This window comes from Falco rusticolus, chromosome 1 (genome assembly GCF_015220075.1).
Source record: "Falco rusticolus isolate bFalRus1 chromosome 1, bFalRus1.pri, whole genome shotgun sequence".
Classification (NCBI taxonomy): Eukaryota; Metazoa; Chordata; class Aves; order Falconiformes; family Falconidae; genus Falco; species Falco rusticolus.
The window spans coordinates 36,329,142-36,356,056 of NC_051187.1; the positions used below are offsets into that span (position 1 = coordinate 36,329,142).

General features: G+C 61.1%; 5 protein-coding genes across 17 annotated transcripts; 2 read left to right on the plus strand and 3 right to left on the minus strand.

The window, feature by feature from the left end:
* Positions 1-457: 457 nt before the first annotated feature.
* Positions 458-2,737, minus strand: RITA1 (RBPJ interacting and tubulin associated 1). Its single transcript, XM_037391770.1, has 3 exons — positions 2,521-2,737; positions 1,370-2,234; positions 458-869 (listed from the first exon to the last, which is right to left on the minus strand). The coding sequence occupies exons 1-2, from the start codon at positions 2,694-2,696 to the stop codon at positions 1,712-1,714; spliced, it is 699 nt and encodes a 232-aa protein (XP_037247667.1). The 5' UTR covers positions 2,697-2,737; the 3' UTR covers positions 458-869; positions 1,370-1,711.
* Positions 2,738-2,790: 53 nt separating this feature from the next.
* DDX54 (DEAD-box helicase 54) lies at positions 2,791-9,075 on the plus strand. The gene is made up of 20 exons (XM_037390533.1): positions 2,791-2,833; positions 3,504-3,642; positions 3,728-3,798; positions 3,876-4,061; positions 4,162-4,211; positions 4,331-4,372; positions 4,617-4,712; positions 4,839-4,960; positions 5,183-5,244; positions 5,398-5,529; positions 5,850-6,060; positions 6,527-6,661; positions 6,991-7,212; positions 7,302-7,375; positions 7,470-7,673; positions 7,854-7,999; positions 8,077-8,190; positions 8,265-8,369; positions 8,566-8,669; positions 8,764-9,075. Exons 1-20 carry the CDS (start codon positions 2,792-2,794, stop codon positions 8,982-8,984), a joined length of 2,478 nt encoding a protein of 825 aa, XP_037246430.1. The 5' UTR covers position 2,791; the 3' UTR covers positions 8,985-9,075.
* Positions 9,076-9,165: 90 nt separating this feature from the next.
* On the minus strand, positions 9,166-12,442 carry CFAP73 (cilia and flagella associated protein 73). Of its 8 annotated transcripts, none has more exons than XM_037391302.1 (7): positions 11,770-12,442; positions 10,883-10,988; positions 10,645-10,749; positions 10,377-10,577; positions 10,034-10,255; positions 9,574-9,732; positions 9,166-9,472 (listed from the first exon to the last, which is right to left on the minus strand). In XM_037391302.1, the coding sequence occupies exons 1-7, from the start codon at positions 11,802-11,804 to the stop codon at positions 9,371-9,373; spliced, it is 930 nt and encodes a 309-aa protein (XP_037247199.1). In that variant the 5' UTR covers positions 11,805-12,442; the 3' UTR covers positions 9,166-9,370. The 8 variants fall into 8 exon arrangements, with proteins under 8 accessions (XP_037247199.1, XP_037247356.1, XP_037247542.1 ...); XM_037391459.1 differs by having other exon boundaries at positions 11,707-12,442; XM_037391645.1 differs by having other exon boundaries at positions 10,645-10,757; positions 11,707-11,829.
* A 118-nt stretch (positions 12,443-12,560) lies between these two features.
* Positions 12,561-22,422, minus strand: VSIG10 (V-set and immunoglobulin domain containing 10). 6 transcript variants are annotated; one of them, XR_005104707.1, is made up of 9 exons: positions 22,253-22,412; positions 20,626-20,910; positions 16,635-16,916; positions 15,478-15,771; positions 14,819-14,929; positions 14,349-14,361; positions 13,297-13,457; positions 12,950-13,134; positions 12,561-12,839 (listed from the first exon to the last, which is right to left on the minus strand). XR_005104707.1 is itself a non-coding variant. In XM_037390660.1 (8 exons), the coding sequence occupies exons 1-8, from the start codon at positions 22,335-22,337 to the stop codon at positions 13,073-13,075; spliced, it is 1,293 nt and encodes a 430-aa protein (XP_037246557.1). In that variant the 5' UTR covers positions 22,338-22,412; the 3' UTR covers positions 12,561-13,072. The 6 variants fall into 6 exon arrangements, 3 of the variants coding, with proteins under 3 accessions (XP_037246557.1, XP_037246666.1, XP_037246813.1); XM_037390660.1 differs by having other exon boundaries at positions 12,561-13,134; XR_005104746.1 differs by lacking the exons at positions 12,561-12,839; positions 12,950-13,134 and adding an exon at positions 13,898-13,946 and having other exon boundaries at positions 13,380-13,457; positions 14,281-14,361; positions 22,253-22,419.
* A 1,136-nt stretch (positions 22,423-23,558) lies between these two features.
* PEBP1 (phosphatidylethanolamine binding protein 1) lies at positions 23,559-26,277 on the plus strand. The gene is made up of 4 exons (XM_037392590.1): positions 23,559-23,737; positions 24,051-24,160; positions 24,761-24,861; positions 25,348-26,277. Exons 1-4 carry the CDS (start codon positions 23,603-23,605, stop codon positions 25,563-25,565), a joined length of 564 nt encoding a protein of 187 aa, XP_037248487.1. The 5' UTR covers positions 23,559-23,602; the 3' UTR covers positions 25,566-26,277.
* The last annotated feature ends 638 nt before the right edge of the window (positions 26,278-26,915 follow it).

The window sequence follows — 26,915 nt, forward strand, 5'->3', positions numbered from 1 at the left end:
TGGCTGGCCTTCCTAGCTTCAGTGCCCTCGATGTTGCTGGAGTGGGTCAAGGCCCAATCCTCCTGCTGCTCAAGGTGGCAATAAAATAATTTCTGGGGGCAGAAGATGCCCTTAACCTGGCTTTGTTTGTCCTTGGGTGAATTTGAGAAAAATATTTCCCTTTGTGTGGAAGGGAATTAGCAAACTCCCAGCAACTCCCCTGTGTTCCCTGACCTCAGTGGCTCGTCACTACAGCCTCCCTTCCCAGGGGAGCAGTGACACTGGCTGCAAACCCCAGATCACCCGGCCCATTCCTTTGTCTGTCTCCCTACCTGTATTCCTACAGGCCAAGTTGCTCCTTCCCACCTCAGGAATGGAAAAATTGAGGAACTGCTTTGCTCAGACAACCTTTAGAGATGCTAGCTGTGCCCAGATCGCACAGCAGCACCCCATGGACCAAACATGAGGCCCCAGCAGATTTGCTTTGGACCATTTATTTGGTGACGAGCATGGCGTTGCTGTGAGAGCACCTCAACCCTCCATACAAACCATAGGATTACATGTCCACTCCGCAGGTCCTCACCACCAGAAGCTGCTGAAATCTCTGCGGCAGATCCTTCTCTGTCACAAACCCCATCCAGCTTGGGGACATCCCACCACCAGCAAGATGCAGGGCAGTACCATTCGTCACCTCTGTGCTTATCCTCCCTTCTCCTTCCTTGCCAAAGGAGACCATTAAACCATGGATGAAACGGAGCAAAGCCAGCAGACAGCCACCAAGACGGTCAGGGCTGGAGCACACATCCTGTGCGCAGAGGCTGAGAGAACGGGTCTCGCTCAGCCTGGAGAAGGGATGGTTTCAGGGGGGGCCCAGAGCATCCTCCCAAGACCTGCAAAGAGGAGGTGACTATGAGGATTTTGAGCCAAGCATTGTGCTCAGGTGCAGAGCAGGATGAGAGGACTGAAACTGAAAGGCTCTGATGGGATATAAAGGGAAACTTTTCACCCTGAGGACACTCAAGCAGTTGGAGCACGTGCCAGAGAGGCTGCGTGGCCTCTGTCCCCAAGGGTTTCCACCACGTGACTGGGAAAGCCCTGAGCAGCCTTGCCTGAGCCTACAGCTCACCTGCCTTCAGCAGGAGCTCGGACTAGAGATCTCCTGCAGTCCCGTCAAGCAAGAGCCACCCTGTGATTGTACGCGACAGGCAGGAGTCAGCAGGACTCCTCTCCCCAGAAGCGATCAACTGAGGTCCCCGTCAGGATCCTCAGACCTTAACTGCCCTGGTCAGCCTCGCCTGGGACCCCCACCGTGGCAGCACCCTCTGCTTGCTGGTGTGGGAGCTCCAGCTGAGCTCCGGCCCTGCCTGACCCCGCCGAGCTGTAGGTGTACCTGTGCCTGGTCCTTCTCCCAGACAGGCCCTGGACCCCCACTGTAGGCAGTCCTCCTTCCTGCTGTTCTGGCTTCCCAGCTGGACCTCCTGGACGGGAGGAACCCAACTTGTTGCTTCATCTGGCAACCACCAGTCAGTCAACAGAAGCTGCTGTTACCACCAGGGCTGCCCCGCTCTGGTGCTGCAGGGTTGAGCCTTGCACAGGGAGGTCACTGGCTCGTCCTCCAGCACAGAGCAGCCTCGTCCTTCGTTTCCAGCCATGGAAAGGCCCGGGGTCCTCACGGACTTGGGATGTCTCGGGTAGGCTAAGGCTGTATTTATGCCCAGAGGGACATTTGGCTTCACTTCCAGGGAGGCCTGGGTTTGCAGCCACCCGCTGCCTTGGAGCTGCTGGCCAGAGAGGGTCCAGACACGCTTTTTGACCGACCCCTCATCAGAGGGCCTGGGGGGGTCACGGGGGCTGTCGCGGGGCTCCGTTTTCTACACTTTTCTGTCTTGAGGTTGTCTGAAGCCAGGTGGAGCCCGTCGGAGGGGGTGCTCAGCCAGCAGAGAGACTGGGCACGGCCCCTGCCGGGAGCACCCCGGCCTGTGCAGCAAGAATTGCTCTCGGGCCGCTTCCAGCCGCAGGACTTGCCCGTTGGGCCCGTCTCGAAGCCTGCTGTCGGCGGAGAGGCAGGAGCCGGCGGGTGGGCGGCTCTCAGGGGGGTCCCCCGGGAGCGGGCGGCCAGGCCGGGCTGGTCCTGGGGGGCGGGCGGAGGGCTCCAGAGCAGCGGATGGAGCTTGGCCACGTCTGCTTCCCTCATCCGCGGCGCCCGGGCACCGAAGAGGGACTCGTCGCAGAAGGACGGCGTGTGGCTCCGGGGCCTGCACGGGGCAGCGAGCAGAGAAAGCCGCGCGGTTACCGGAGCGGGCAACGGCAGCCCCGCGGCTCCCGGCGGGACGCTGAGCCGCTCCCCGGGCCCTGCCGAGGGCCACCCGGGGCCAGCCCAGCGCCGCCGCGCTCGCCCGCGCCGGGGGAACCGAGGGGCCGGGCCGCCGCGCCCCCCGCCCCGCTGCCGCTCCCCCGGGGGCACCGACGCGGAGCGAGCCCCCAGACGGCGGGACAGCGGGCCGGGCGGGGCCGGCGGGAGCGCTCGGGGCCGCCGCTCACCTGCACCTGCTCCTCGGCCGGGGGCCGCCGCGGGCCGCCCAGGGAGGCGCGAAGCCGGGCGGCGGCGGGCGGGCCCCCGCGGGGCTGCCGAACAGCGACTCGTCCACGAAGGACGCCCGTGCCCGGCGGAGGCCCCGCGGGGGCTGCCGAGCGGCTGCGGGAGCGGAGTCACCCATCCCCGCCACCCGCGTGGCCCCGCGCTGCCCGGGGCGGGGAGGCCCCGGCCCCGCCCCTTCCGGTCCCGCCCGCGCCGCGTGCTTCCGCCGCCGCCATGGCGCCGCCGCGCGCCCGCCGCCAGCCCCAGGGAGCGCCGGTACGCGGGGGGGGGGGGCGGGGGAGGGTCTCGGTGCGCTCGGTGCCCCCGTGCCGGTGTCCTTTGTGCTGGTGCGCCCAGTCTTCGTGTGCCGGTGTCCTCGGTACCGGCGCCCCCGTGCCTGGCGCCGGCATGTCCGGTGCCCCCCGTGCCGGTGTCCTCGGTACCGGTGTGCCCAGTCCCCATGTGTCGGTGTTCTCGGTACCGGTGCGCCCAGTTCCCATGTGCTGGTGTCCTCGGTACCGCTGCTCCCGGTCCCGTGTGTCGTGTCCCCAGTGCGCCCGGTGCTGATGTCCCCTGTGCCCCGGTACTGGTGTTCCCGGTCCCCATGTGCCGGTGTCCCCTGTGCCCGGTATCCTCGGTATGTGCCTGTATCCCCCGTACCAGCATCCCCAGTCTGTGTGCTTCTGTGCCTGGTATCAGTGACTGGTCCCATGTGCCAGTGTCCCCGGTACTGGTGTCACTAGTCCCTGTGTGCCACTGTCCCCAAAGCCAGTGTGCCCAGTGCCACCGGGCGTCCCCAGTGCCAGTGGGCCAGTGCGGGTGTCCCCAGTGCCACCGGGAGTCCCCAGCGCTGGTGCCCTGCCTGCCGGTCCGGCAGTGCAGAGCCACAGTGCCCTGGCACCGCGGGATGCCCATCACCGCAGCCATGTCCCCCTGCTGTCCCCAGGTCCCCACGGCCCCGCTGCCCGCCTTCCCTGCCGCCAAGGAGGACGAGGACGATGGCGCCGACGCCGAGCCAGACACGCGGGCCATGGTGCGGGCCCAGAACCAGAAGAAGAAGAAATCCGGGGGCTTCCAGTCCATGGGTGCGTGCAGGGAGGGGACAGCTGCCCCTGGGATGGGGACCGTCCCCTCCTGCCCACGCCCCCTCACCTGTCCCCATCCCCACAGGCCTCAGCTACCCCGTCTTCAAGGGCATCATGAAGAAGGGCTACAAGGTGCCCACCCCCATCCAGAGGAAGGTGAGCGTGGGGAGTGGGGGGTCCCCACCCCGGGGCAGTGGTGGCAGGACTGTGACGGTGACAATGATGTCTCACAGAGCATCCCCGCCATCCTGCGCGGCCGGGACGTGGTGGCGATGGCGCGGACGGGCAGCGGGAAGACAGCCTGCTTCCTCATCCCCATGTTCGAGCGGCTGAAGGGGCCCAGCCAGGCCGGGGCGCGTGCCCTCATCCTCTCACCCACCCGTGAGCTGGCCCTGCAGACCCTGAAGTTCACCAAGGAGGTACAGGGGACAACGGGGATGGTTGGGGACAATGGGGACAGTGGGGGCAAGGAGTTTGCTTTTACCCCCCCCGCCAACATGGTTCTTTCTCACCCCACAGCTGGGCAAGTTCACAGGCTTGAAGACAGCCCTGATCCTGGGAGGAGACAAGTAAGCTGTCCCCATGTCCCCACCGGTCCCCGCTTCCCTAAAGCCTCCCCAAAAGCTGGCGAGGGGCTGAGCTGCCGCCTGCTGCCTGGTGCCGCCCCAGCCTCTCCCCGCTCTCGCAGGATGGAGGACCAGTTTGCCGCCCTGCACGAGAACCCTGACATGTGAGTGGGGGCGTGAGGAGGGGACCTGGTGGGGAAGTGGCCCCCGAGAGCCACCCACCATCGGGGGACACCACTGGTGGACACATCCTGGTGTTCTCTTGGAGCGTCTTCCTGTGCTCCACATGGGGAACAAGGGGGTCTCCATCGGATCTTCTTTGAGTCGGATTTGGGGCCTGCACCCCGGCTGGTGTGGGGACGCTGTGTCCCCCCCCACCGGGTCCCATCACTAGCTCTGTCCCTACAGAATCATTGCCACCCCTGGACGCCTGGTGCACGTGGCGGTGGAGATGAAACTGAAGCTGCACACCGTGGAGTACGTGGTGTTCGACGAGGCCGACAGGTCAGCGGGGCACAGGGGGGTCCCCGGGGCTGGCAGTGTCCCTGCAAGTGGGGTGAGGGATGGTGGGAGAGAGGCGCCCGGGGGGGGTGGCAGGCACTCCCATGTCCCCTGTCCCCTCCCCTGCAGGCTGTTCGAGATGGGCTTTGCCGAGCAGCTCCAGGAGATCATTGCCCGGCTCCCTGACTGCCACCAGACCGTCCTCTTCTCCGCCACGCTGCCCAAGCTGCTTGTTGAGTTTGCCCGGGCTGGTAAGGACCAAGGGACAGATGGTGGCCAGGGGGGACTGGACCAGAGAAGAGCCTGGGGACAGGGACGTGGCACGTTCCTGCAGCTGCTGGGCCCGGGCCTGGCAAACCCAGGCTGGATTAATGCTGGGCCAAGGGGGCAACTCCAAGCCATGGGTGGGTGGGGCAGGTCCCAGTAGCACATCCACGTGCAGCCCATGTCCTGCATGTCACCGCATCCCACAGGTCTCACCGAGCCGATGCTGATCCGTCTGGATGTGGAGTCCAAGCTCAGCGAGCAGCTCAAGGTGAGAGGGGCCAGGGGGGCTCAAGACGGGCTTTGTGTCCCCCGCCCCCTGCAAGCCACCCTGCAGTGGCTCCAGGCTCGTGAGGAGGGGACAAGGGGTGGCAGTGTCTGGCATGGTGATGCCGAGGGGCTGAGCTCTGCCCTCCCTTTGCAGCTGGCTTTCTTCCACGTGCGTGGGGACGACAAACCAGCCGTGCTGCTCCACCTGCTCCGGAGCGTGGTGAAGCCCCAGGACCAAACAGTCGTCTTTGTGGCTACCAAGCACCACACAGAGTATCTCAAGGAGGCAAGTGGCATTTGGGGGTGCCCAGTGTGTACCCCTGTGACAGGGCAGGCTGAGGGGGGTGCCTAGGACCCCTTTCCAGACCCATGTGGTGCCTGTGTCTGTGAGCATGTCCCTGCTGGAGTCTCTGCCTCCGTTTCGCTGGATTGAAGGAGAAATCCTGGCGTATGTGGTCATGGAGGTGCTGCATCCACCTGCCCCTTGAAGAGAGGCGGGAGCACAGTGGGATTTGGGGGTCTGGATGGACACCCTGGGGTCTTGGGGCCCTGGGAGCTGAGGGTGCATGTCCAGGGAGGATCTGATGTCTCTTCCCTCCTCCCCAGCTGCTGACGGCCCAGGGCATCCACTGCACACACATCTACAGCTCGCTGGACCAGACCGCCCGTAAGATCAACATCGCCAAGTTCGCCCAGGGCAAGTGCCCGGTGCTGCTGGTCACCGACTTGGCCGCCCGTGGGCTCGACATCCCCATGCTGGACAACGTCATCAACTACAGCTTCCCTGCCAAGGCCAAGCTGTTCCTGCATCGCGTCGGTGGGTGCCAGTGCCCTGCGCAGGGGCCCTTGCAACCTGGCGGTCCCTCAGGGTGACAGGGAGAGTGTGAGTGGGCTGTCCTTTGTCCCCTGCCTTTCCCATCCCTGTGGTCTGCTGGATTGGCACCGATGCCCCTGGCTTGGTGGTGATACTTTTGGGGCAGGACGTCGCTCTGTTTTGATCTCAGGAGACAGGCTGGGGACAAAGTAGTGTCAGGAATGTCCCTGATCTCCCAGCTGGACTGCGGGGAGCCTTGGGGGCAGGGCTGGTGCCTTCCCTTTAGGGAGGTGCCATGGTGGGCTCCCCTTTGCCCCCTTCCCCGGCCACCCACAGCCCCTTGGCACCATGCCCACCTGGTCAGTGTCACGTGTGTGGGCTCCCAGGGGCACCAGTGGGTCCCTGCCCAGGTGGGGGCAGGCTGGGCTGGCACTGGGGTGATTTCCCACTCTCCTCCTCTCCTTGCCAGGTCGCGTGGCCCGAGCTGGCCGGAGTGGCACTGCCTACTCGCTGGTGGCTCCCGATGAGATGCCCTACGTCTTTGACCTCCACCTCTTCCTGGGGCGCCCGCTCGTCCTGGCTGGCACTCAGGAGATGCCCGCTGGTAAGGCAGGCCTGGTGGCAGGCGGTAGGGTGGCTGCATGTCCAAGCTGGGACACTGGCTACATGGCCACTTGGTTTTACCCTTGGCTAAGTGCTGGAATTCGTGGTCTTGTGGTTGGCATTCGCCCAGAGGGGCGATATGCCCTCGTTACTGGGGTGCAGCTGGGGAAAATGGGGTGCTGGGGGCTCTGACAGCCCATGCATTGGGGATGCTGATGTTACACCACCAAGCTCCCTGTGGCTGTTAGCTCTGCCCTGTGACATCCTGGATTGCTGCCACGATCCCAGAGTGGATGCCAGTGGGGTGACACAGTGTCTCCCGGACTGCAGATGCTGACGGGGTCCTGGGCCGTGTCCCCCAGAGCCTGGTGGATGATGAGGAGTGCCTGCTGCTGACGGACCATGAGGGCTCGCTGGAGCTGCGGAGCCTGCGTCGCGTCGCTGACAACGCCCACAAGCAGTACCTGCGGTCCCGGCCCGGCCCCTCGCCCGAGTCCATCAAGAGGGCGAAGGACCTGGATGTGTCCCAGCTGGGCATGCACCCGCTCTTCAGTGAGTGCCTCGGGGACACTGAGGAGGGGGAGCCCATTCCCCTCGCCAAGGAGCTAATCTGTACCCCTCTCCGTGCCCGCGTTCCCCAGGCGCTCGCTTTGAAGACACCGAGCTGGAGAGGCTGAAGTTCGTGGACAGCATTAAAACCTACAAGTCCAAGGCGGTGAGTTGAGACCCCTCCTCAAGCACGAGGCACCTGGGCTGGGGTGGGAGGGAAGGTCCGTGTGGCCGGACATGCAGCTCACCGCGGCTCGCAGACTATCTTTGAGATCAATGCCACGTCCCGGACGCTGGCCAGCACCGTGATGCGGTCGAAGCGGCGCCATGACCATGCCCTCATTGAGAAGTACCAGCGTGGGCAGCAGGAGAAACGGGCAGCAGCTCTCAAAGGGCAGGGGCTGTGCCCAGCCCCCCCCAGGCCCGAGGAGGGAGAAGGAGAAGGAGAGGAGGAAGACCTTCAGGTAACGGGGCAGGGATTGGGGGGGTTGCTGTGGACACAGCAGCTGCTGCAAGGCCATCTCAGCTGGGTAGCGGCAGCACCGGGGCCCCCAAGCTGTGCCAGAGCTTGTGGCTGCTGCAGTGACTTGCAGGGCTGGGGGGGGACACATGGCTCCCGCAACCCCTCCACTGTCCCCTTCCAGGACGTGTTCTCCACCGTGGTGGGCCAAAAGCGAAAACGGGGCCGAGGGGGAGAAGACAGCCCCAGGAAAAAGGCACGGGAGACGGCGCAGCGGGACGAGGACTTCTACATCCCCTACCGGCCCAAGGACTTTGAGAGCGAGAGGGGGTGAGTCTGGGAGGGCTCCTGCCGCTGTCCTGTCCCGGCCCGCGCGGGGGGCTGCTCTCATTGCCTGCCCTTTGCAGGCTGAGTGTGGGCGCTGAGGGCAGCCCCTTTGAGCAGCAGGCAGCTGGAGCCGTCCTGGATCTCATGGGTGACGAAAACCACAACCTTAACAAGAGCAAGCAGCTGCTGAAGTGGTGAGTAGAGCCTGCCCATAGGCTGCAGGGGGGAACTGGGGCTGGGGGTCCCACCACCCTCCCCTCTCTCACAGGGACCGCAAGAAGAAGCGGTTCGTCGGACAGACGGGCCAGGAGGACAAGAAGAAGGTGCGGACAGAGAGTGGGCGCTACATCAGCAGCTCCTACAAGAACAACCTGTATCCTGCCTGCGGGTGCTGCTCCCTGCCTGTGCTGTGGCAAGGGCTGTGGGGGAGGGGGAGCGGGGCTGGACCGTGTGCCCTCTCCCGGAGATCCCTGCCAGGGCAGTGGCCTGGGGAGGGCGGCTGGTCAGACACCGCGGTGGGTTGAGCGATGGGGAGTCACCACGCATTCCCTTAACCCACCCCGGCCCAGCTATGAAAAGTGGAAGCAGAAGTACAAGGTTGACGAGCGGGACGAGGATGAGGAAGATGGCCGTGGCAGGGAGCAGTTCAGAGGGAAGCACGGGCGTGGGCACGGTGAGTACCTGGACTGAGCAACAGAGCCCCATAGCATCCCACCACCACCTCGCTCTGGCCTCTGGCCTGACCTTGGCTGTGTCGTCCCCTGCAGGGTCCGGGCAGCCCCCAGCCCCCAGGGTGCGCTCGGAGCTGAAGAACAAGCAGCAGATCCTGAAGCAGCGCAAGAAGGCGGCCAAGCACCGCTTCCTGCAGAGCGGGGGGCTGAAGCGCCTGAAGGCCCGGAACCGGCAGCGGGTGCAGGAGCTGCGGCAGATGGCCTTTGGGCGCCGGGTGGGAGCCGCCAAGAAGGGCAAGCTGCGGAAGAGGGTGTAGGGGAGGGGGCCGTGGCCCAGCAGCTTGCCCCACACCGGGGCTGGGTGTCGGGGAAGGAGACATGAAATATTTGGCTGGTTTTGCATCCCGACTCCTCTTTGTCCTTGCTGCAAGCGGCGTGCCTGGGGTAATTCCTCCCCCTTGGGCCACCCCCACACACAGTCCGAGAACAGGCAGGTGCTGCGGGTTCGCAGCTGGGGTTTATTTCGTCCCTGTTGCCTCTCACCGCGGGGGTTCCCAGACTTGTCCAGGAGTGACCTCCGACCCTGGAGGGTGCCACGAGTCCTGTGGCAGCCCAGGGCAGGCTCTCCCCAGCCCTGGGAGCGGGCAGTTGTCCCCAGGGGCTGTTCCTGGCTTGGGGGCACCCTGGCAGCCTTGTCACACAGCTAGGGCATGCGGGGGGCTGCAGGCAAGTGGGGACGTGGCGCTGGCTGCCCAGGGTGCAGCTCGGCACAGATGGCGGCCAGGTCCTGCATGCAGAGCAGCACCTGCAGAGATGGGAGCCCGATGCCACTCACAGCCACCCGGGGATGTGAGTGTCCCCTTGTGTCCCCCAGCCCCGCTGCCCAGGGAAAGGGGCTGTGCTGACCATGTCCAGCTGGGCCTCGGTGTCCTCCAGGGCCACATCTGTGCCGATGCTGAGCCGTGCGGTGGCGAGCTGGAAGAGGTGCAGCACTGCCAGCTTGACTTGCCCCAGCAGCAGGGTCTTCTGGGCGGCCGTGCTCTGGATGTGGGCCCAGCAGGACTCCTGGGAGACAGTGGCAGAGAGCCCTAGCCCCATCCCTGCCCCACCTCAGCCACTGCCCCATGTCCCCTGCACATCCCCCGGCTGGGACAGGGGGACCCGGGGGTCCCAGCTGCGTATCCCCCCATGCACAGTTGCTGACGATGCTCGCTGAGCCCATGGGGACCCCCAGCTCAGCCCAGGGGCCGCAGCCCAGCTTCCCGCTGCCACCGCGATGTGCGTCTCCCCTCTGCAGCACGCTCGGGGCCCGTACTGCTGCCCCTCTCCCTGGGGTGGTCCTTGGGCACCCCACATCCCCCCTTACCCCCTGGAACACGTCGCTGTGGGCAGCCTCCAGGCGTGCGCGGAGCTGGGCCAGCTCACTGTTGGTGCAGAGGAGCTTGCTGCTGGCCTCCTCGCGGTACCGGCGGAGCTGTGCCCGGTGCTGGGCCAGCTGCTCCCACCTGGCTCCTGCCCGTTGTGCCAGGGCTGCCCGCACCCCCGCCAGTGCCCCGAAATGGGCCAGCATGTCTGGGACGTCCTGGAACTGGGCAATGGGAGGGGGCTGAGCGGCTGCGGAGGTAGGGGGGCTGCTCCGGACAGGGCTGAACCCCCCACAAGGGGCTCGGGGACATGCAGGTTGGCACCACAGGGACCCCTGCACCCACCTGCCCCATGGAGGGCAGCACACCCTGCAGATATTCACCGAAGCCGCGGAGGCTCCGCAGGCGCTGGGCCAGGCGCTCCCTGCGCCGCAGCAGCCCCGCAAGCTCCCGGCGCAGGCGGGTGGCCTTGGCACCCTGCCCTGCCGCCTGTGCCCGCTCCTCATCTGCCCGCCGCAGCAACCGCTCCTGCCTCGCCGCCGAAGCCTGCGGTGCGGGGACACGGTCAGCGGGGCCCCCGCGGCCAGCCCAGCCCCGGCCCCTACCCTGGCACCTTGAGGACTTCGTCGAATTCAAGGACGACATCCCGGAACTGCTCTTCCCTCTGGCTCAGCTGCTGCCAGCGCTGCGCCAGGCGCTCCATTCTCTGCTGAAACGCCTGTGGGACTGCCAGGCGCTGAGAGCATCGCCCCATGCCGGTGCACCCAAGGCAGGATGGGTGCCAGCCTGCGAACGGCCAGGCTGCAGCCCCCAGGGAGGGGGCACGTGGAGGGGCTGGGGGCCGCCCTTACCTCCCGCTGGCTCTGCAGTGCCCGCTCCACCTCTGCCACCTCCCGCCTCTTCAGCAGCAAGCGTGTGGAGGGCAGCAGCGTGGCACCATCCCACGCTGGCACCATCCTGCCACAGGTTGCACGGAGCTCACCGTGGTCCGGTGGGGAGCGCCCAGGTGGAAGCACCCACTGCTGTGGCGTGACCAGGACCCCCCAGGGACCACCGCTGCTTGCCAGGGCTCGGCACGGGAGCCTTGCCTGCTCTCCCACGCACGCAGGGGTTGTCAGTGACCAGCCAGGGCTATCCCTACTCGCACCCAGGTTACTGACCCCCGCCTTGCTGCTGACCATCCCTCCTGCTTCAGCCTCCCCCCCACTGCGAGACCCCCAGTGCCACTGCAGTGTCCCAGGGAAGGTCAAGTCACGGCACAACCTCAGCTTTCTGATTAGACCCCAGGGAATCCCCCTGCCTCCCCCGAGCCTGCAGCTGGGCAACAGGCTCTGCAGCTCCCCGTTCCCAAGGGTGGCAGCGGGAGCTCCTGGCGGGGGGACCCACGTGGAAGCCACCTGGGAGCGTGCCAGGCAGCACGTGGGCACCCCAAGTGTGTGGGCACCTCTGGATGGGGTGCGGGTGGAGATGGAGCCCCAACACTTACCAGGGTGCCCTCCCTTCCCTGGGTGCCACAGCTGGGGACACACCGCAGCCCCCCTGCCTGGGGTCCCAGCCCCCAGCCAGTGACACCCCCCCCCGGCAGTGGCACCCTGGGGACCCAGCGATGGGAATGTGAACCAGCGGGGACAGGGTGAGCTGGCCCCCTTGCCAAGCCCTCGCTTGCCTCCAGCACCTGCCACGGGAGCCGGGTGGGCAGCTGCCTGTCCTGCGGGGGACACGAAGGGATCTCACTCACGGCAGCCGCAGCTGACCCCGGACAGCCACACGCATGTCGTCCTCCGTGTCGCAGGCCGTCTCACCTGGCGCCTGCTGCTCGCTGAGCCGCCGGCCCCAGGAGCTGGAACACGGGGCAGCCGAGATGGCGGCGGCACAACGCCGTTGCCAGGAGCAGCCGGAGGTTCCCGAAGCTCCCTGGGATTTTCCGGGCACCGCTCCGAGCGTGCTGAGTGTGCGAGGGTGGGGAGCTGGGCGCAGGGCCCGCACCAAGGCTGCTCACAGCCAGCCCGCGGGTGGGTCCCACCGGCAGCTGCGCTCCAGCCCCCCCAGCCCGCCGACCCTGCTCCAGCCCCTCCGAACCCCCCGCTCGGGCTCCACGCCTCTTCAGGGACCCCCGTGCACAACCGGCCCCAACCACTGTCCCACCAAGTGCTCGGGTTGCCCCTTCCCGCACCTCCTCGGCTCTCCTCCACCTCGCGCTGCTGCTACCCGCAGCGCAGGGCCGGCTCAGACCCTGCCACTTCGCCCGCGGTGCCGGGAGGGCCTCCTTTCCCCTCCGCGTGCTGCCAGGTCCCCTTTGCTCCCCCCATGTGTGTGGCCACGTCCCCCGGGACCCTCCACACACACTCAGATCCCCTGTGTGCGCTCACTTCTTCATCACCCTCTACGCACTCTCTCATCCCACCCCCCACCTCCCACAGCCGATCCCTGTCCTCCTCTCGCCGAGCCCCACACTCGCCTCCAGCCTCACCACACCACAAGGTACAGACTAACTCCCAACTCAGACACGGAGCGGTATTTCAGAAGGACTAGGAGAAAAAATATTTATAACAAAAACAATTAAGCCTGCCTAGTTAGCATCACCCATGTCCTGCATGTGCTCCAGTTGTCTCTTCCATTATTCCAGGACCTCCCCGGCCCCGCGGCAATCCTCTCCATCACGCTCCCCACAACCCCAGCAGCGCTCGTGGTGACTGAGCCAGAACCCCATACTGGTATTCCAGTCTGTCACAGGCATCAAAGCAGGCTACTGGGACCCACCTCCCAGTCTCTGCCTGCGCTGGGCATAACCCTGTTTAAAAAGGACACCTGAGACAAAGAGGAACATGAAAAGAGGAGAGAAGAAATGGAGAAGTGTGGCTGGGAAAGGGCAGGGTGAAAGCTGGGGGAGAGTGGAGAAAGAAGAGGGGATCTCTGACCGAACCAGCCCGCTGCAGGATGCTACGGGCCTGCGCCCAGCCCCGCTGCAGTGAGGACGGGCTCGATGCTGGCGCCCAGCCGGGTGCTGTGTGCTTCTGCAAGAAGGGATGGAACCACGAGCCTCACATCTCCTCTCCCCTCGCTTCCTGCGGAGGCACCTTGCTGTGCTGCTCGCCATCGTCACCTACGCAGGGCATAGAGCAGCGGCACCTCAGCAAAAGCCGACAAGCCAGACAACAGGAATTCTTCCTGCCCCAGCAGCTGCTCCTGGAAGACCTGCAGCTTGGCAGAAGAGCAGGCGGCTCCCACCCCAGAACTCTGCCAGCAGGCGGGTACCAGGGCTCACCTTCTGTCAGGCGGCTGAGGTAAGCGGTCTGGGCGCTGTTCCCATTGACCAGTGCCAGCGCCTCATGCTTGGTGGAGCTGCTCATGGTCTCCTCTTCCCCCCTCCCCTCATCATCGTCTTCCGAGTCCACCAGCACTAGCACATCACCTGAGTCTTGATTCCTGTGAAGAGCAGAGCAAGGGGAGGTAGGCACTGAGAGGCTGAGGGCAGCCTGTCCTCACCCCTCCCTCCAGCCGGTGCCTCCCCTGGCTTTGACAACCTTCTACACCAAAATGACCAGCTTTGATGGACTCTTCCAATCCCACACCAGCTATGTTCAAAGAACAGCTGGTTTCAGACCCTGCTGGCAGCAACACCACCAACGGCATTAAGCACTGCTTCCCGTTTGTCTTCTGAAGTCCTCAAACCACAAATATTCACGCACCAAAGTGCGTGAGCCCCTCCTGAGCGGAGTTATTGCCCCCTCCCGCACAGATGGGGAGCAAAGGCACTCAGAAAAGTCTTCCCATGCCGCAGCCCCGCAGCCGTGGGAACAGGGGCAAGGGAAAGGAGCAGGGCCAGGAGTGGTGTGAGCAGCAAGCAGAGAAGAAATCTGGTGCACCTGAACCCCAAGGCGGCACTTGTTCGTGTGCAGCTACCAGACATCCCACCTGAGAGGGGAAGGACACGGTGAAACCACCCGCGCAGAGCAGCTGCAGATCGCTGTTTCTATTTGCTCAAAGTCTTTGGGCTCACCCGCACCGAGGAGCGGCAACTCCCACGCTACCGGGAGCCTTGCCAGCACCGACCCTGCACAACCCCAAAGGGATGCCACCCCTGCTCTGCCCAAGTGCTCCCCTCTCTCCCCTCCACCTCCTGCTCCCGCAGCCACGCCAAGTCTCACCCAGCGGCACCGTTCCCTTCCCGTGGGAGGCACAGCCCCCAGGGAAGAACAGCTTTGCTCTGGGGACAGCTCCTGCCTCAGAGGCGGATTCCTGACCCTACCAGATCATCCCTGCCAGGAGACACACTAGTGAGGCCAGGTGGGACTGGGCTGCGGAAAATCAGCTCACCTGAATGCAGCACCTGAATGGGAGAGAAGGGAAGGGAAAGACAGCGTCAGAAACCAGTCCTGCTGCAGTCCCTCGGGCAGTGCTGCTGGTTTTACCCTGTCAATCCTGCCTGCAGCGGGATGGTCTCTGGCAGCCACAGGCAGAAGCACAGAGGCGAAGGTGACCTGCCCACATATGCGACAAGAGCATCAGGGAGGTCACACGGAGAAGCCCATCACAGTACAGCTCCCTGGAGGAGACGAGGGGAAGGTGCCTGAAGCACGCAGCTGGGGAAGAGCCTTGTGTTCCCAACCCATCTGCCTCCAGGGCTGACAGGGTTTTCACCAGGAGCAGGATGAGGCCCAAGGGCTGCGGTGACCATCAGCGGCTGACTCCAGCACACCAGAATGGACAAGCAGGTTAGGGATAAAACCAGGCCACCCCAGGAAGGAGTAACCCCCTCCCTGGCTTGCGCAGAGGAGAGCTCCTACCTCTCAGGCACAGGAGGGGATTGTAGTACAGGACGACCCCGGTGACGGTGAGAATAGCCAGCAGGGACAGGACCACCACTGCACCCACGACCCCAACGATGTTCTCTGGTTCTGTGGAGAGGAGACACAGGAGGCCAGCTTGTCACCAGGACATGGACGGATGAGGAATTCGCAGAGCAAGTAATAGAGCAGGTCCTGGTGCTGTCTCAGCTGCCATTTCCCATCGCTGCAACAGTCTCACCAGCACAAGGGGTGAGGGTTTCAGGCGCTCATGCTTCATCGATACAGAAAGTACCAGAGCAAGGCCCCTGTTTTTGTGGCTACGTGCATTTAGTGGAAGCGTATCAACCCCTGCCCACGGCACCTTGAGCAGCGTGGCCTGCAGAGGTGCTCCTCTGTGCTCACAACCCCCCGGAAGGACCAAGGATGCACCTCTCTCAGGCCCACTGCGCTGAGGTGAGGAGAATCAGGCCTTTTCACCCTGGGCCAAAGGGACCCAGTCCTGCATCTGTGCTTGCTGTAAGAGTACGGAAAGCATCAACAGGCAAAGAGGGCTCTTAGTGGCAAACAGAGCTCCTCGCGGGCTCGCCAATAGCCCCAGTGAGGTGTGTCCCCACTCCTCAATCCCTGCCACAGCAACCCCAGGCAGCCCCACTCACGCTTCACCGTCAGGCAGACGAATAGCTCCCTCAGCCCCACGGGGTTCTGTGCCTTGCAGATGTAACAGCCCCCGTCGGTGCCCTGGGAGCAGTTCCGGATGGTGAGCCGGGACACGTTGCCCTCCTGGGTGATGAGGTACCTCCCTCCAGGCTGGATCTCCACCTCTGGCTGGGTGATGCCCCGCAGCCAGGTGAGCCTTGCTGCTGGGGTGCTCTCGGTCACACGGCATGTTAAGGTCACATTGTCACCCACAAAGCAGGTCTTCGGGGGCTCCGATTCCAGTGAAGGGATTTCTGAACAGCCCAAGTGGAAAAAAAGAAAGAAAGAATAAAGAAAGAGTCAAGGAGGGAATGGAGGAGTTCAACATAACAAGCAATCAGCCACCTGACTGATTAATAATCATTAACAGAAGGAAGTCAGACAGGAGTCTGGGACTTGAGCACTGTGGATTTGGCATTCAGCTCACTCAGAAGACTTAGCAGCCTTCCAAGGAGTGATCTGAGCAACCTTCACATTGCTCAGTCCCTTTTTTGACACCTGTCTTTATATCCCCAGGGAAGAACGGCTGGAGGGTAGTCAGCGGGAAGACGGCAGAGAGGACAAAGGCAGCCCAGTAATCTTCCTTGGGATCAGCGGAGCTCTTGTGTAGCCCTGACAACCCTTGGAGGATAAACGCAGCTCAGGTTTCCAAAAGCCACTTCTGTCAGATCCCTCAGATGCCTGAAGGGGGTCTGGGGGCACGCACGACCCTTCTCCTATAAACCCAGCCCTTCCAAACTTAATCTCAAGCTGAGCAAGGCACTAAAACCACCTCTCACTCTAACACAGGCATGAGGGCTCACGCAGGTGAGAAGCCAGGTGTGAGGAGATTTGTCGGCCCCTGAAGATGAACCCCAGACACAACTCACCTGCAACTATGCTGCAGTGGATCTCAGCTGCCGGACTTCTGTGCCTTGTGGCCTGCAGAGGTGCAGGCACCTCTACGCCAGCGAAACCCTGCCAGGCTGCCCTGTTAGCATCTCCCCCTGCGGCAAGCACCCGTGGCTTGCCTGACCACTGCTTTAATGCTCTGGAGGGCAGAGAATGACCAGGGTACCTGTCTGCCCCACCATTAGCAGGCTCATTAGTAGTTAATAAGGCAGGCAAGCCAACTCACTTATCTCCACAGTGCATGCAGGCTCCTCCTGCTTGACGATATGGCTCCCAACACACTTGAATACTTTGCGGTGGGAGAGGTGGGAGCTGTTCAGCGTTTCCACATGGGTGTCCGAGGAGCTTGTGGAGCTGATGACCCAGCTTGAGTTCTCCAGATTTTGCCCCTCTTCTCTCCAGTGCAGGGTGGGGTGGGGATACCCCCCAGGCCAGCTGCAAAACAGCTGCAGCATCAGCCCTGACGAGGAGGTCTCAGCCCAGCATTTTGGGGTTGACTGCGGCGGATCTATCAGCCAGAACAGCACATGGTCAGAAACACTTCCAGGCTACAGCTCTCCGTGTCTCAGGGTTGGAACCCCCCCACAAGTGCTCATGTTTGCCACCATTCCTCTTGAAAATCTTCCCGGTTTCCCTGCTTATCTTGCTCCCTTACCTGTCTCCCACAGCCCCAGGGGAGCACAACTGAGTGACAGCCACAGCGACCAAGCAGGGGGCTGCCACAGCCACCACAGCCGAGCCTTGAGGGACCAACGCACAGGGAGGCAAAATGTTATTGCCACAGGTTTATCCAGCGGAGATGGGATAAGCAGCTAAAAATGCAGTGGGAGAACAAAATCTCCATGCTGCCCTTGGTCCTGATGCCACAGCTACAAGGGGTGACACCGATTCACACTGCTTGAGAACAAGGCTCTGCCTCTCCCCATCACTGATCCAAGCACTTGGATTTCCCAAGGGAACACGGAAAGCATCAGAGCTCTTGCCCAGGGACAAGTAACTAGCTTCTTAGAGCCACCAGCTCAAAGCTGGAGCACTTCCCCAGCAAGCCCAGCACACTGAGGAGGAAGCTATTCCTTGCATACAAGACGCTCTGCCCACAGGGAGTCCTGGTGACTCCAGCTCGCAGGGTCAGGCCCACAGACACGTGCCACTGAAGCCAAACCTTGGTGTGCTCCGCTCCTTCCCACCACCACTGTCACTGCCATGTGGGGCCAGACAATTCTACTCGGCCAGGCACCACACGCTGTGTCCGCACCAAGCTGCACGATGGGGACAAACTCCAGCAAAGAACAGAGGCAGCGTAAGTCACCGCTGGCCTCGTGCCAGGGCCACTCCATAACCACCATGGCTATGTTATCTCAGTACAGAAACAACTACAGGGTGCCAGGAGCCGGTCAGAAGCTAACAGAAACCCAAGGGCAACCAACCCCTTCGGGCAGAGCAGGGCTCACGTTCCGGGCAGTTATGAGTTCCTGCCTCTCTGCCATCAGCTGTGTTTTCACACACACACGTGCGCAGATACGCACGGGTTTGTTTAGCAGCCATAGGGATCCTGGACTCTGATCCAGGCTGAATTAACACACTGTGCCACTGTGGCTGACTTGCTTAATCCAGTGCTGAACAAGACCCCACAGAGAGATCAGACACTGCCAAAGCAAGCCCCCCACAAGCGGTGTCAGAGGGATGCCTGATGTTTATTTTGCGGAGCAAAATAATGACATGAGTTAAAAAAAGAAACTATTGTGGTAAAACCCCATGTGAGCTACAAGAACATACCTCCTTAGGGCTTGGCTTTCCAGGAACTACATACACACATCTCCTATGATCTTTGAAACCATCCAGGTCTGGCAGGAAAGTTCCCTACACTGCTTCCTCCGTCCCAGCTCTGGGGAGGTCTCATAACTGATCCCAAATCCTGGCTGTGGTTCGTTACAGCAACCTGTCAGCCTGAGTCACCAGAAACTACCCTGTGTCAAGAGGTGGACACAGCCCTTCCAGGACATCCAGCCACAGAGCTGCACCTTCTCTTCTGTGGTTCCAGGAACCTGCCTCCTGAAGCCATCAGCTTTACATCCTGAACTCCCAGGCTCTCCCAGTATAACTCTACGCTTCTGTCTAAATGCTAACAGAGATCTGTTCCTTAAACGGTAACAAACCAAAACCCTAAAAATCTCCACACACACACACACACCCCCCAATGAAAACCCCCTCACAGAACACCAGCAAAAAGGACCTCATGCCCATGGAAGAGCCACTTACATCAAACTGCACACAAACATACCAAGGAATCCCTTGGAGCTCTGCAGTCGGTGTTTCCTTCACACCACGAGCTTCCCACCCAAACCAAACACAGAACAGCACCTCGAGGCAGGGCCACACCTTTATGTTGCTAGGATGTTTACTCTACAGCTTGTGGGTTTTTAAAATGCAGTTTTTAGCAAAAAGAGAACTTCTCAGTATAAACCATGAGATGGGTTGAAGATTGTCAACTGGTAACTTCCACATGAAGCCTACAGAACCTGGGTGGCTCTTTTATAGCGGTGCCAAGTCTGTATCCAAGATGTTCACTCCAGCCCAGGCTAAATTGTTCCAGTACCAGCACTGCAGGGCCTGTGCTTCTGCTCTGAGTTTGAGAAGCTTCAACTTCTGGCCTTTCCTGATGCTGCTTCTGCGGATCTAAAGCACCACCAGAAATACTCCTCTCACCTATTTAAGGGCACATCAGTGTCCCATCTCACCTTTGTACCCTTGGGAAATTAACTGACACATTAATTCCATGCTAACTAATGAAGTTCAGACTGCGGCACCAACACTTGGCATGCCATGGATACCTTTTGCTCCTGAATGTTTTGCACCAGTGCTCCAGATTTAGGGCTCCCCCCTCCCAAGCCCCATACCTACACATATATTCTCTGCAGCAGTTTCAGGTTCAATTCCTTCACTCCAGCCCTCTGTGACCCTCCAAACCCTATCTGCAGGTTCCCTGCCCCAGGCAGGGAATTTTTATTCATGCGAACTTTCAGAGATTGAATCTTTACAGAACAGGTATAACTTTTACAATACACATCTTCCACCAAACACCAAGAAGGAAGGAACACCCTGAATGCAAACAGAAAACAGGTCTTATGCATGGCAGGTGCTGACGGAAAGATCCAGCAAGAAAACAAGGAACCGACAGAGCACAGTGTGCGTGAAAGAGGCAAACTGGCAGCAGTACCTCCTCAACCCTATAACATGGGCTTGGCTGGTGTAAAGGACAGGAGGTCACAGCCCAGGTGTGAGGGGCCAGAGCCTTCGTCACATGTGATTTGAGTTGGTGAAGGCACCAAGAGTGGTACCGGCCACAGGAGCTGTGCTCCCTGCTAATCCGGAGAGGGCTGTTCCCACAGGAGACAAGGCATCCAGGCAAGATAATGGTTCCCTGGCAGAAGCAGAAAGGACCTGCACCAGTGGTGTGCAAAGTAGTTGACTTGAGTGGCTCTCCAGCCTAATCTTCCACCCGTGCTGTGAAGATTTCTAAGAGAATGAATTAATGAAATAGAGATGGAAATGCGAAAGGGCACCAAAAGACACAACAGGTAACAAGGCTGAAAAAATGGCCTGTGCTGCTTAACAGAATCTCTCAGGACAGGGCTCCCAGCAGTAAATTTGAGGAATGCGGCCTTTCCATCAAGATCAGAAGGCTGCACTGTAAGTAAGACTCAGCACAGACAACTGACCAGCTGAGGACCCTCCGCTCTCACACCGAAAGGATGGCAACAAGGAACGGCCCAGCTCATATATTTCAAACACTTATTTCAACTGAGGGAAAAAAAGATGGTGAGCAGCAGCCTCCATAAATCCTAAGATTTAGGAAGGCTCAAGTCAGCCGGATTCTAAGGCAAAGGGCCACCCTGGAACAGCTACAGGATACAAAAGATTTGTCAAAAAACCTGGTTTATCATCACCAGTGAAGAAGAACGGAAGAGACACAGCAAGGACTTAACAGCTGGCATTTTGTCCTCTGCACTGCACACAACTGAGCCTCGACAGACCATTTAGACATGTCTCTGGGAGCTTGTGAGTGCATGCATAATTGAGTAGTACCAGCCCGCTCACAGATTTTGCACGTTACGGCCACCCTGCCCTTTTCCACATAATTTTTCCACCAGTGCCAGATGAATCTGGGGACCTGTGAGACTGTGGGGAGGAAATTCACAGATGTGAGACAGACTTACTGCCTACTAGGAGCTGGACTCTGTGCTCGTGGTCCGTCTTGTTCAGCACCTCCCTACAAGTGTAGTTGCCTTCATCCTGCAGGCGCAGCTCTGTGATGCTGAGAGCGCTGTTGTCAACCAGGGAGAAACGGATGTCTGGTGGGAAGGCGACCCTCGAGGAGAAGAGCGGGGGGAAAGAGTGCGGATCCCCTTGAAACCAGACCACCTCGGTTGCTTCTTTGGAGACATTTCGGCATAAAAGGAGGACGCTTCCTCCAACCTTTCCGAAGACCACTTCTTCTGTTCCTGCAAAACAGAAGGGGCAGTGTCAGGGATGTAGGGAACGGGTAAAGCCCTCTTCTGCCAGCAATGCCCTGCACATCTGATACAGACCAGCCCTCTGGGGCTTGTTAGGGGGGCTGCTGTCCAAGGATCTCCCAAGAGGTATTTGGCAACTGAAAACATTCAGTGCAGACACACAGTCAAGAAGAGGCTCAACAGGAAAGCAAGGATGGGCTATTTCTGCTGAGAAAGGAGGGCAACAAACGAGTGACTGAGGAGCCAGAGCAGTGTAGGAGCCCAAACCACAGTGGGTCACAGTGAAGCCCAGAAATCTCGCAAAGAACTCAGCGGTCGTATGACTATCAAGCAGGGATTTTATTCAGGGCTGGGTGTATGGGGGTATTTCCTCCAAACACGCTCCTTTTCTGTCTCTTTCCTGACTCCTGCTTCATACACTCATCTTACACATATCCATAACACGTTTTTATGTATTCATTAACTATCCGAGAGTGGGCAGTGTTTTATTCAAAATAAAGGAATGCCTTCTTGGCACTTGTGTGCTACATCTTGGTGGTCTTCTGTGGGGTTCTTTTTGATGAAGGCTGGACGTCTTCCTCTTTACGAACTTTTGTCCCGCTTGTGTGCAGTTGTTCGGGGCAGCAGCGCACACGACAGCTGACGAGGACCAGTTTGTTTCCTCTTTATCTTCTTGGTGTCTTCTTCGGATGGCCTTAGGGGCACCTTATAGATGAGGTGCAAACAATTTGCAAGCATCAACTTAATAATTTGCATAGTTACACAGAAGGCAGCTTCTTATCGATCGCTTAATAATTTACAGAGTCAAACACAAAGTCACTCGCTTGCTGGAGCACTGGCCCACGCAGCCCCATCCCGCACCGCACCGGGGGCCCAGCACCGAACTGGGGGCCCAGCACCCAACTGGGGCCCAGCACTGAACTGGGGCCCAGCACTGAACTGGGGGCCCAGCACCCAACCGGGGGCCCAGCACACAACCGGGAGTCCAGAGCCGCCCCCATGTCACAGCGGCCACCGAGGATGATGACACGAGGGCCGGTGTCCCCCTCTGGCCTGTCCTGCTTGCCCTTCCCCCCCCAAATGGCACCCGCACCCCACAGCCAACGCCAGGGTCCACAGCAGCCCCCTCACCCAGCAGCCCCTCGGCGCCTGCCCGCCTCGTTTCCCAAGGGAATCTGGCTACTTTCGACACAAAAATTGTACTTTTAAAGAAAAGGAACCAGCACGAGGGCCGGCTGGGGGGCTCCCCTCAGGAGCGCGGCGGGCGGAGGTACGAGGGGCGTTGAGGGCCGCCCCGGCGCTGGCTGCCCCCTCCCCTCAGCCCCGCTACCTGCGGCCTCCCGGCGCGGCACCAGCCTCCAGACGCAAAGGGCGAGGAAGAAGGGGGCCGGCAGCGTCCCGCCGGGCAGCCGCATGGCCGTGTGCCGCCGCCGGAGCCGCCCGCCCCGGGGAGGCGGTGCTGCCTGGCCTCCGCCCCGGCCAGCGGGCAGGGCAGGGCGGACGGGCCCGCTCGCCGGGGCCCGTGAAGGGGGTCGTGCACCAGTCCCCACCGCCCCAGCCCGCCATCTTGGGCGCCCGCCATCTTGGGCGCCCCCCCGACCCCGCCCGCCATCTTGGGCGCCCCCCCCCGACCCCGCTCGCCACCTTGGGGCGCCCCCCCGCCATCTTGGGCAGCCCCGGGCAGCCGGGCCGCTCTCCCTGTGCTGGGGCCGGGCACGGAGCTCGGGGGCGGCCGGAGGAGCGGGAGCCTGTGGCGCAGGGAGGGTGCTGTGCCCGGAGGGTAAAGCTAAGTGAAGGCAGCAAGCGAACCCCCCCGCCCAGGGAACTCGCCCATAATTCGACCGCTTAGAGACACCCCAGAAGCAGTGGGAGCGGGGAGCAGTGGTAAATGACTATGAACCGTGCCACAAACTGTGTGATTTGGGGTATGGGAGACAGAAAAAAAAGCAGGCAGCAGCTCGGAGGGACCGAGAGGAGGGAGCAGGTAGCCAGGGTGAGGGATGAGCTGCTCCACAGCTGGAGGGGTCGCAAGGCAGCAGGCAACAAGGGAAGGGAAAGCTATGAACGTTTTCAGTTTCTTTAAAGGTTTTCCCAGGATTCCCCTTGGTGAATGTAACAAGGCACAGCCAGTGTGCTGTTAAATTTCAGCAGCAGATGTGTTAAATTGTCCCAATGACAGGATTTCTTCTGCTGACTGGTGCCAAGTGGACCCAATGGTCCTGCATTGTCCACTACTGCAGGCAGCAGCTTCCAGGCTGATTTGTTATATGTAGTAACGCAGAGTTCTCTGCATAACCCCGCAGCGAGGGCTGTAAAGCACGCAGGTATCCTCTGGTTCCTGAGGCCACGTTACCGCTGGGGGAAGGCACAGCACGGCCGTCACACACCGGGCTGAGGCGATGGAGCCCCCCGCGGCACATCAACGCGCGTCCGGCCACGGCAGCAGCGCCGCTCCAGGCAACCGCTCTGCGCAGAAACCGAGGCGGCGCTGCAGGGGGCGCCCTAACAGCGGGAGCGGGGAAAGGCTTGCGGCGCGCCGCCGCCAATGGGAGCGGAGCGTGGCGGCGTCTCCGCCAATAGGAGCGAGGAGGGGCGGGGGCGGGCCGGCGCTCGGGCAGCACCTCCGCCAATGGGAGCGCGGTGCGGGGCAGTGCGCGGAGCGGGGCGCAGAGCCGCAGCCATGCCGGTGGACCTGGGGCTGTGGAGCGGGCCGCTGAGCCTCACCGAGGTAGAGCAGAAGCCGGCGCACCCGCTGCGGGTCAAGTATGGCGCCGTGGAGGTGGATGAACTGGGCAAGGTGCTCACGCCCACGCAGGTGAGCGGGGCCCCCCCGCTCGGGGGTGTGTCGCAGGGCGGCGCGGCAAAATGGCGGGAGGCGGCCGGGCCTCAGGCGCCTTGGCTGGGGCAGCCCCGGGGTGAGCTCGGCGGGGTGCGGGGGCGCGGAGCGGTGCCGCGCCCTGCTGGCCTCCCCCGTGCTCCGTGGGCTCTCACAGGCTGGGTGCGAGCTGGCACGAACGGCCCTGGAGCCGGGTGTGGCTGCCAGCGCTGGCCGCAGGTGGCCTCCCTGTGCGGTGCAGCGGGTGGTGCAGGCACGGGGCTGGCTGCTGCTGACGCTGTTATCCCTCCAGGTCCAGCACCGCCCCACCAGCATTGAGTGGGATGGCTGTGATCCCCAGAAGCTTTACACCCTGGTTCTCACGGACCCGGATGCACCCAGTAGGAAGGATCCAAAGTTCAGGTAATAAGGGCGGGCAACTCCCTGTCTTGCCTGGGGAAAATGGAGCATCCCTCTCGGTCCGAGCAGAGGCTTAGAAGGAGGTCAGGAACATGCTCTGTCTAAGGTGCAGCAGTGTAGCTGTAGCTTGGGATAGAAACGGTGACCTTGCATCTCTCCTTGAGACAGGGACAGCACAGGAGGAAGCAGCTGCTGTTGCCAGGGGTGTTTGGAGGTGTGTTGTAGCTTGGAGAAGCACAGCATCTGCTGCTCGCTCTAATTTGGCAGGTGTCTGATTTCCAATTAGGTTAGTCTGTGCTAGCAGTGGAGTCTGAAACATGGCACCAGCTCACTTTTTCTCAAGTCAGGCTCAGAAGTGCGTGGAATACTCAGGCTTAGGGATCAGGCTCTGAGTTTCCTGGATCCACAAGGTGGGATGACAGAGCTGGTCTTGACAAGCTCTGCACTTTGAATAGGGCAGTACCTGCTCAAGGACTTTTTGGGTTTGTCAAAGCGGTGGTGGCTCTTAGCTTCAGTTACCCTGAAAAGCAGCAGCTGGGAGTAACGAAGGGCCTTAGCTGGGGCTGCGATGCAGTCTGATCGGGTTCTGCCTTCTTTTTTAAGGGAATGGCACCACTTCCTGGTGACCAACATGAAAGGCAATGACGTGGGGAGCGGGACTGTGCTGTCGGATTACGTTGGCTCCGGACCTCCCAAAGGAACAGGTTGGTACCTAGCTGCAGCTGTTCCCGCAGTCTGAGCACAGCGCTGTGTGGATCAAATGCGGTGCACAGGGCCAGGCGGGCAGGCCTGCAGCGAACTGGCTGCCTACTTGGCATGTGCTGCATGGCTGGGCAGAGGGCGTGCTGCGCTGCAGGAGGGCCCTACACAGGACTGCTTGCACTTGCGTGCAGCCACAGCCAGCACGAGAACATGTCACCACTGTCCCCTTGCTGTCTGGTAGGCAGGTCTGTGCTGCCTGAAGTTGGTAGGCAGTGCTGTCTGGTGGGGGGGAGCAGTAGCCTGGACAGGACATGAGCTATTCAAGCCTATCTAGTGCATCTTCTCTCAGCTCCCTTAGCTCCATCATACTTCTGATCCTGAAGAATGCAGGCATGTGTTTCCCTGTGCCCCTGGAGTTGCTTCAGAGCAAACCTTAAACCCGGGAATTGCAGGTGACGGGCGCCCATATTGCTGTCTCCTCCCCACAGGGCTGCACCGCTACGTGTGGCTGGTGTACGAGCAGCCAAAGCAGCTGACCTGCAACGAGCCCATCCTCTCTAATCGCTCTGGTGACAAACGAGGGAATTTCAAGGTGGCTTCTTTCCGCAGCAAGTATGGGCTGGGGGTGCCAGTGGCTGGTACTTGCTACCAGGCAGAGTGGGATAACTATGTGCCAAAGCTCTATGAGCAGCTGTCGGGGAAGTAGAGCGAGGAACACGAAGAAGCACCGTGCAGCACCCCTGGAGACCAGGCCGATTGGAGCACATCGCTGTAGTTCTGTTTGATTAGTGAGTTGAACCCAACTGCTCCCGCACTGACCCCTGGAACTGTAACACTGTCGCTGTCCCTGGCCTGAACGCGCTTCCATGTGGCATGATCCAGACCTTGCTGTGCTTCAGCTGACTCCCATAGGTACAGGTGACAGCTAGCTAGATGAGCTTCTGACAAGGTGTCTGGAAGGGCCACCTTCTCCAGGCCCACCTGCTTAAGGGAAGCCAAAGCCTTTGTGAATTAGTGTCACTTCAGAGTGTTTCTGCTGTACTGAAATGGTATTATGTGGCAGTGCTGTGGGTACAGAACCACTTCTGGGTTGGTGCTGGCTGTGTACTCTCCCCTTCCCAGGCGAGGAGATGGCAGTCTAAGGGAAACACCTCCCCACCCCCCCCTTTTTTTTTCCTCCTATTTTTTTATTTTGACCTTTAAGTATTTGGCCAGCGCCTCCACTTCACTGAAGCGAACCACTAAGGCAGTGAAGGTGTAGCTGGTAGGAGGAGGCAGGGCAGCTGGTTGGTAGCACTACTTTCTGTTCTCTGTTGCCACTCAAAGCTGAGAGACCACTTTGTTTTGTTCAAGTCCTGTTGTGACCCGATGTTAACGTGCTGGTTGCTCACAGTGCAATTAAAAAACTTACCAAGGTGGATGGTGTGGTTGTCTTCTTGGGGGACAAGGGGAGTGCTTACAGGAGCAGCTCGCTGTCAGGGTCCTTTCCCCTCCCGCCTGCTGGAAAGAGGCTGGAGCCTCTGACAGGAGTTCCGCCCTCCTGTGCTGCCGCTGGAGGAATGCAGCTCAAAGCAGTCACGTCTTTCTAACAACCTTGTACAAACTTAATCCACTGCCCTTGAGGCGCGGCTTTGCCGAACCAAGGTTGTACGGCAAAGGGCAGTGCCATGAAATAGAAATTCAGAGAACATGCTCTTTCCTGGGCTGTTTCTGAAGCCACCATCTCACCATGCAGCAGCAGGGTAATAATATCCCCTGAAAGGTTCCTGTTGCCAACCTTGATGTTTCTTGGTGCTGAAACACAGGGGCAGCCTGTGGACACTGGCCGGCTGTTAACAAGCCCTTCCACCTGCTCTGCCAGCCCCCCGGGCTGAGGGAGCCTGGTGCTTTCAGCCCACGCTGGGCAGGTGGCAGAGGGGCCGGTCCCAGCCTGTCAGGGGGCTCTCCCCAGCGCCACACGATGCAGCTGAACCCCCGCTGCAGGGTTCCGCTCCCATGAGAACCACCACCAGCTTTACTGACCTGAAGCTGCTTCCCAGCCAAGCTGCAGGGTCCC

What these genes read in the sequence shown, in the direction of transcription:
- RITA1 (XM_037391770.1), bottom strand. Translation starts at nt 2,696, where the DNA reads ATGGGTGACTCCGCTCCCGCAGCCGCTCGGCAGCCCCCGCGGGGCCTC. An exon ending in CGGCCGAGGAGCAGGTGCAG is followed by an intron (nt 2,235 to 2,520) that starts GTGAGCGGCGGC and finishes TGCCCCGTGCAG; the next exon opens with GCCCCGGAGCCACACGCCGT.
- DDX54 (XM_037390533.1), top strand. Translation starts at nt 2,792, where the DNA reads ATGGCGCCGCCGCGCGCCCGCCGCCAGCCCCAGGGAGCGCCG. An exon ending in CCACCCCCATCCAGAGGAAG is followed by an intron (nt 3,799 to 3,875) that starts GTGAGCGTGGGG and finishes GATGTCTCACAG; the next exon opens with AGCATCCCCGCCATCCTGCG. An exon ending in AAACCTACAAGTCCAAGGCG is followed by an intron (nt 7,376 to 7,469) that starts GTGAGTTGAGAC and finishes CGCGGCTCGCAG; the next exon opens with ACTATCTTTGAGATCAATGC.
- CFAP73 (XM_037391045.1), bottom strand. Translation starts at nt 11,212, where the DNA reads ATGGTCAGCAGCAAGGCGGGGGTCAGTAACCTGGGTGCGAGTAGGGAT. An exon ending in TGCTGCCCTCCATGGGGCAG is followed by an intron (nt 10,256 to 10,376) that starts GTGGGTGCAGGG and finishes CCCATTGCCCAG; the next exon opens with TTCCAGGACGTCCCAGACAT. An exon ending in ACAGCGACGTGTTCCAGGGG is followed by an intron (nt 9,733 to 10,033) that starts GTAAGGGGGGAT and finishes ACTGTCTCCCAG; the next exon opens with GAGTCCTGCTGGGCCCACAT.
- VSIG10 (XM_037390660.1), bottom strand. Translation starts at nt 22,337, where the DNA reads ATGCGGCTGCCCGGCGGGACGCTGCCGGCCCCCTTCTTCCTCGCCCTT. An exon ending in GCCGCGCCGGGAGGCCGCAG is followed by an intron (nt 20,911 to 22,252) that starts GTAGCGGGGCTG and finishes TCTGTTTTGCAG; the next exon opens with GAACAGAAGAAGTGGTCTTC. An exon ending in TGCATGCACTGTGGAGATAA is followed by an intron (nt 15,772 to 16,634) that starts GTGAGTTGGCTT and finishes TGGGCTGTTCAG; the next exon opens with AAATCCCTTCACTGGAATCG.
- PEBP1 (XM_037392590.1), top strand. Translation starts at nt 23,603, where the DNA reads ATGCCGGTGGACCTGGGGCTGTGGAGCGGGCCGCTGAGCCTCACCGAG. An exon ending in AGGAAGGATCCAAAGTTCAG is followed by an intron (nt 24,161 to 24,760) that starts GTAATAAGGGCG and finishes TTCTTTTTTAAG; the next exon opens with GGAATGGCACCACTTCCTGG. An exon ending in CGGACCTCCCAAAGGAACAG is followed by an intron (nt 24,862 to 25,347) that starts GTTGGTACCTAG and finishes TCCTCCCCACAG; the next exon opens with GGCTGCACCGCTACGTGTGG.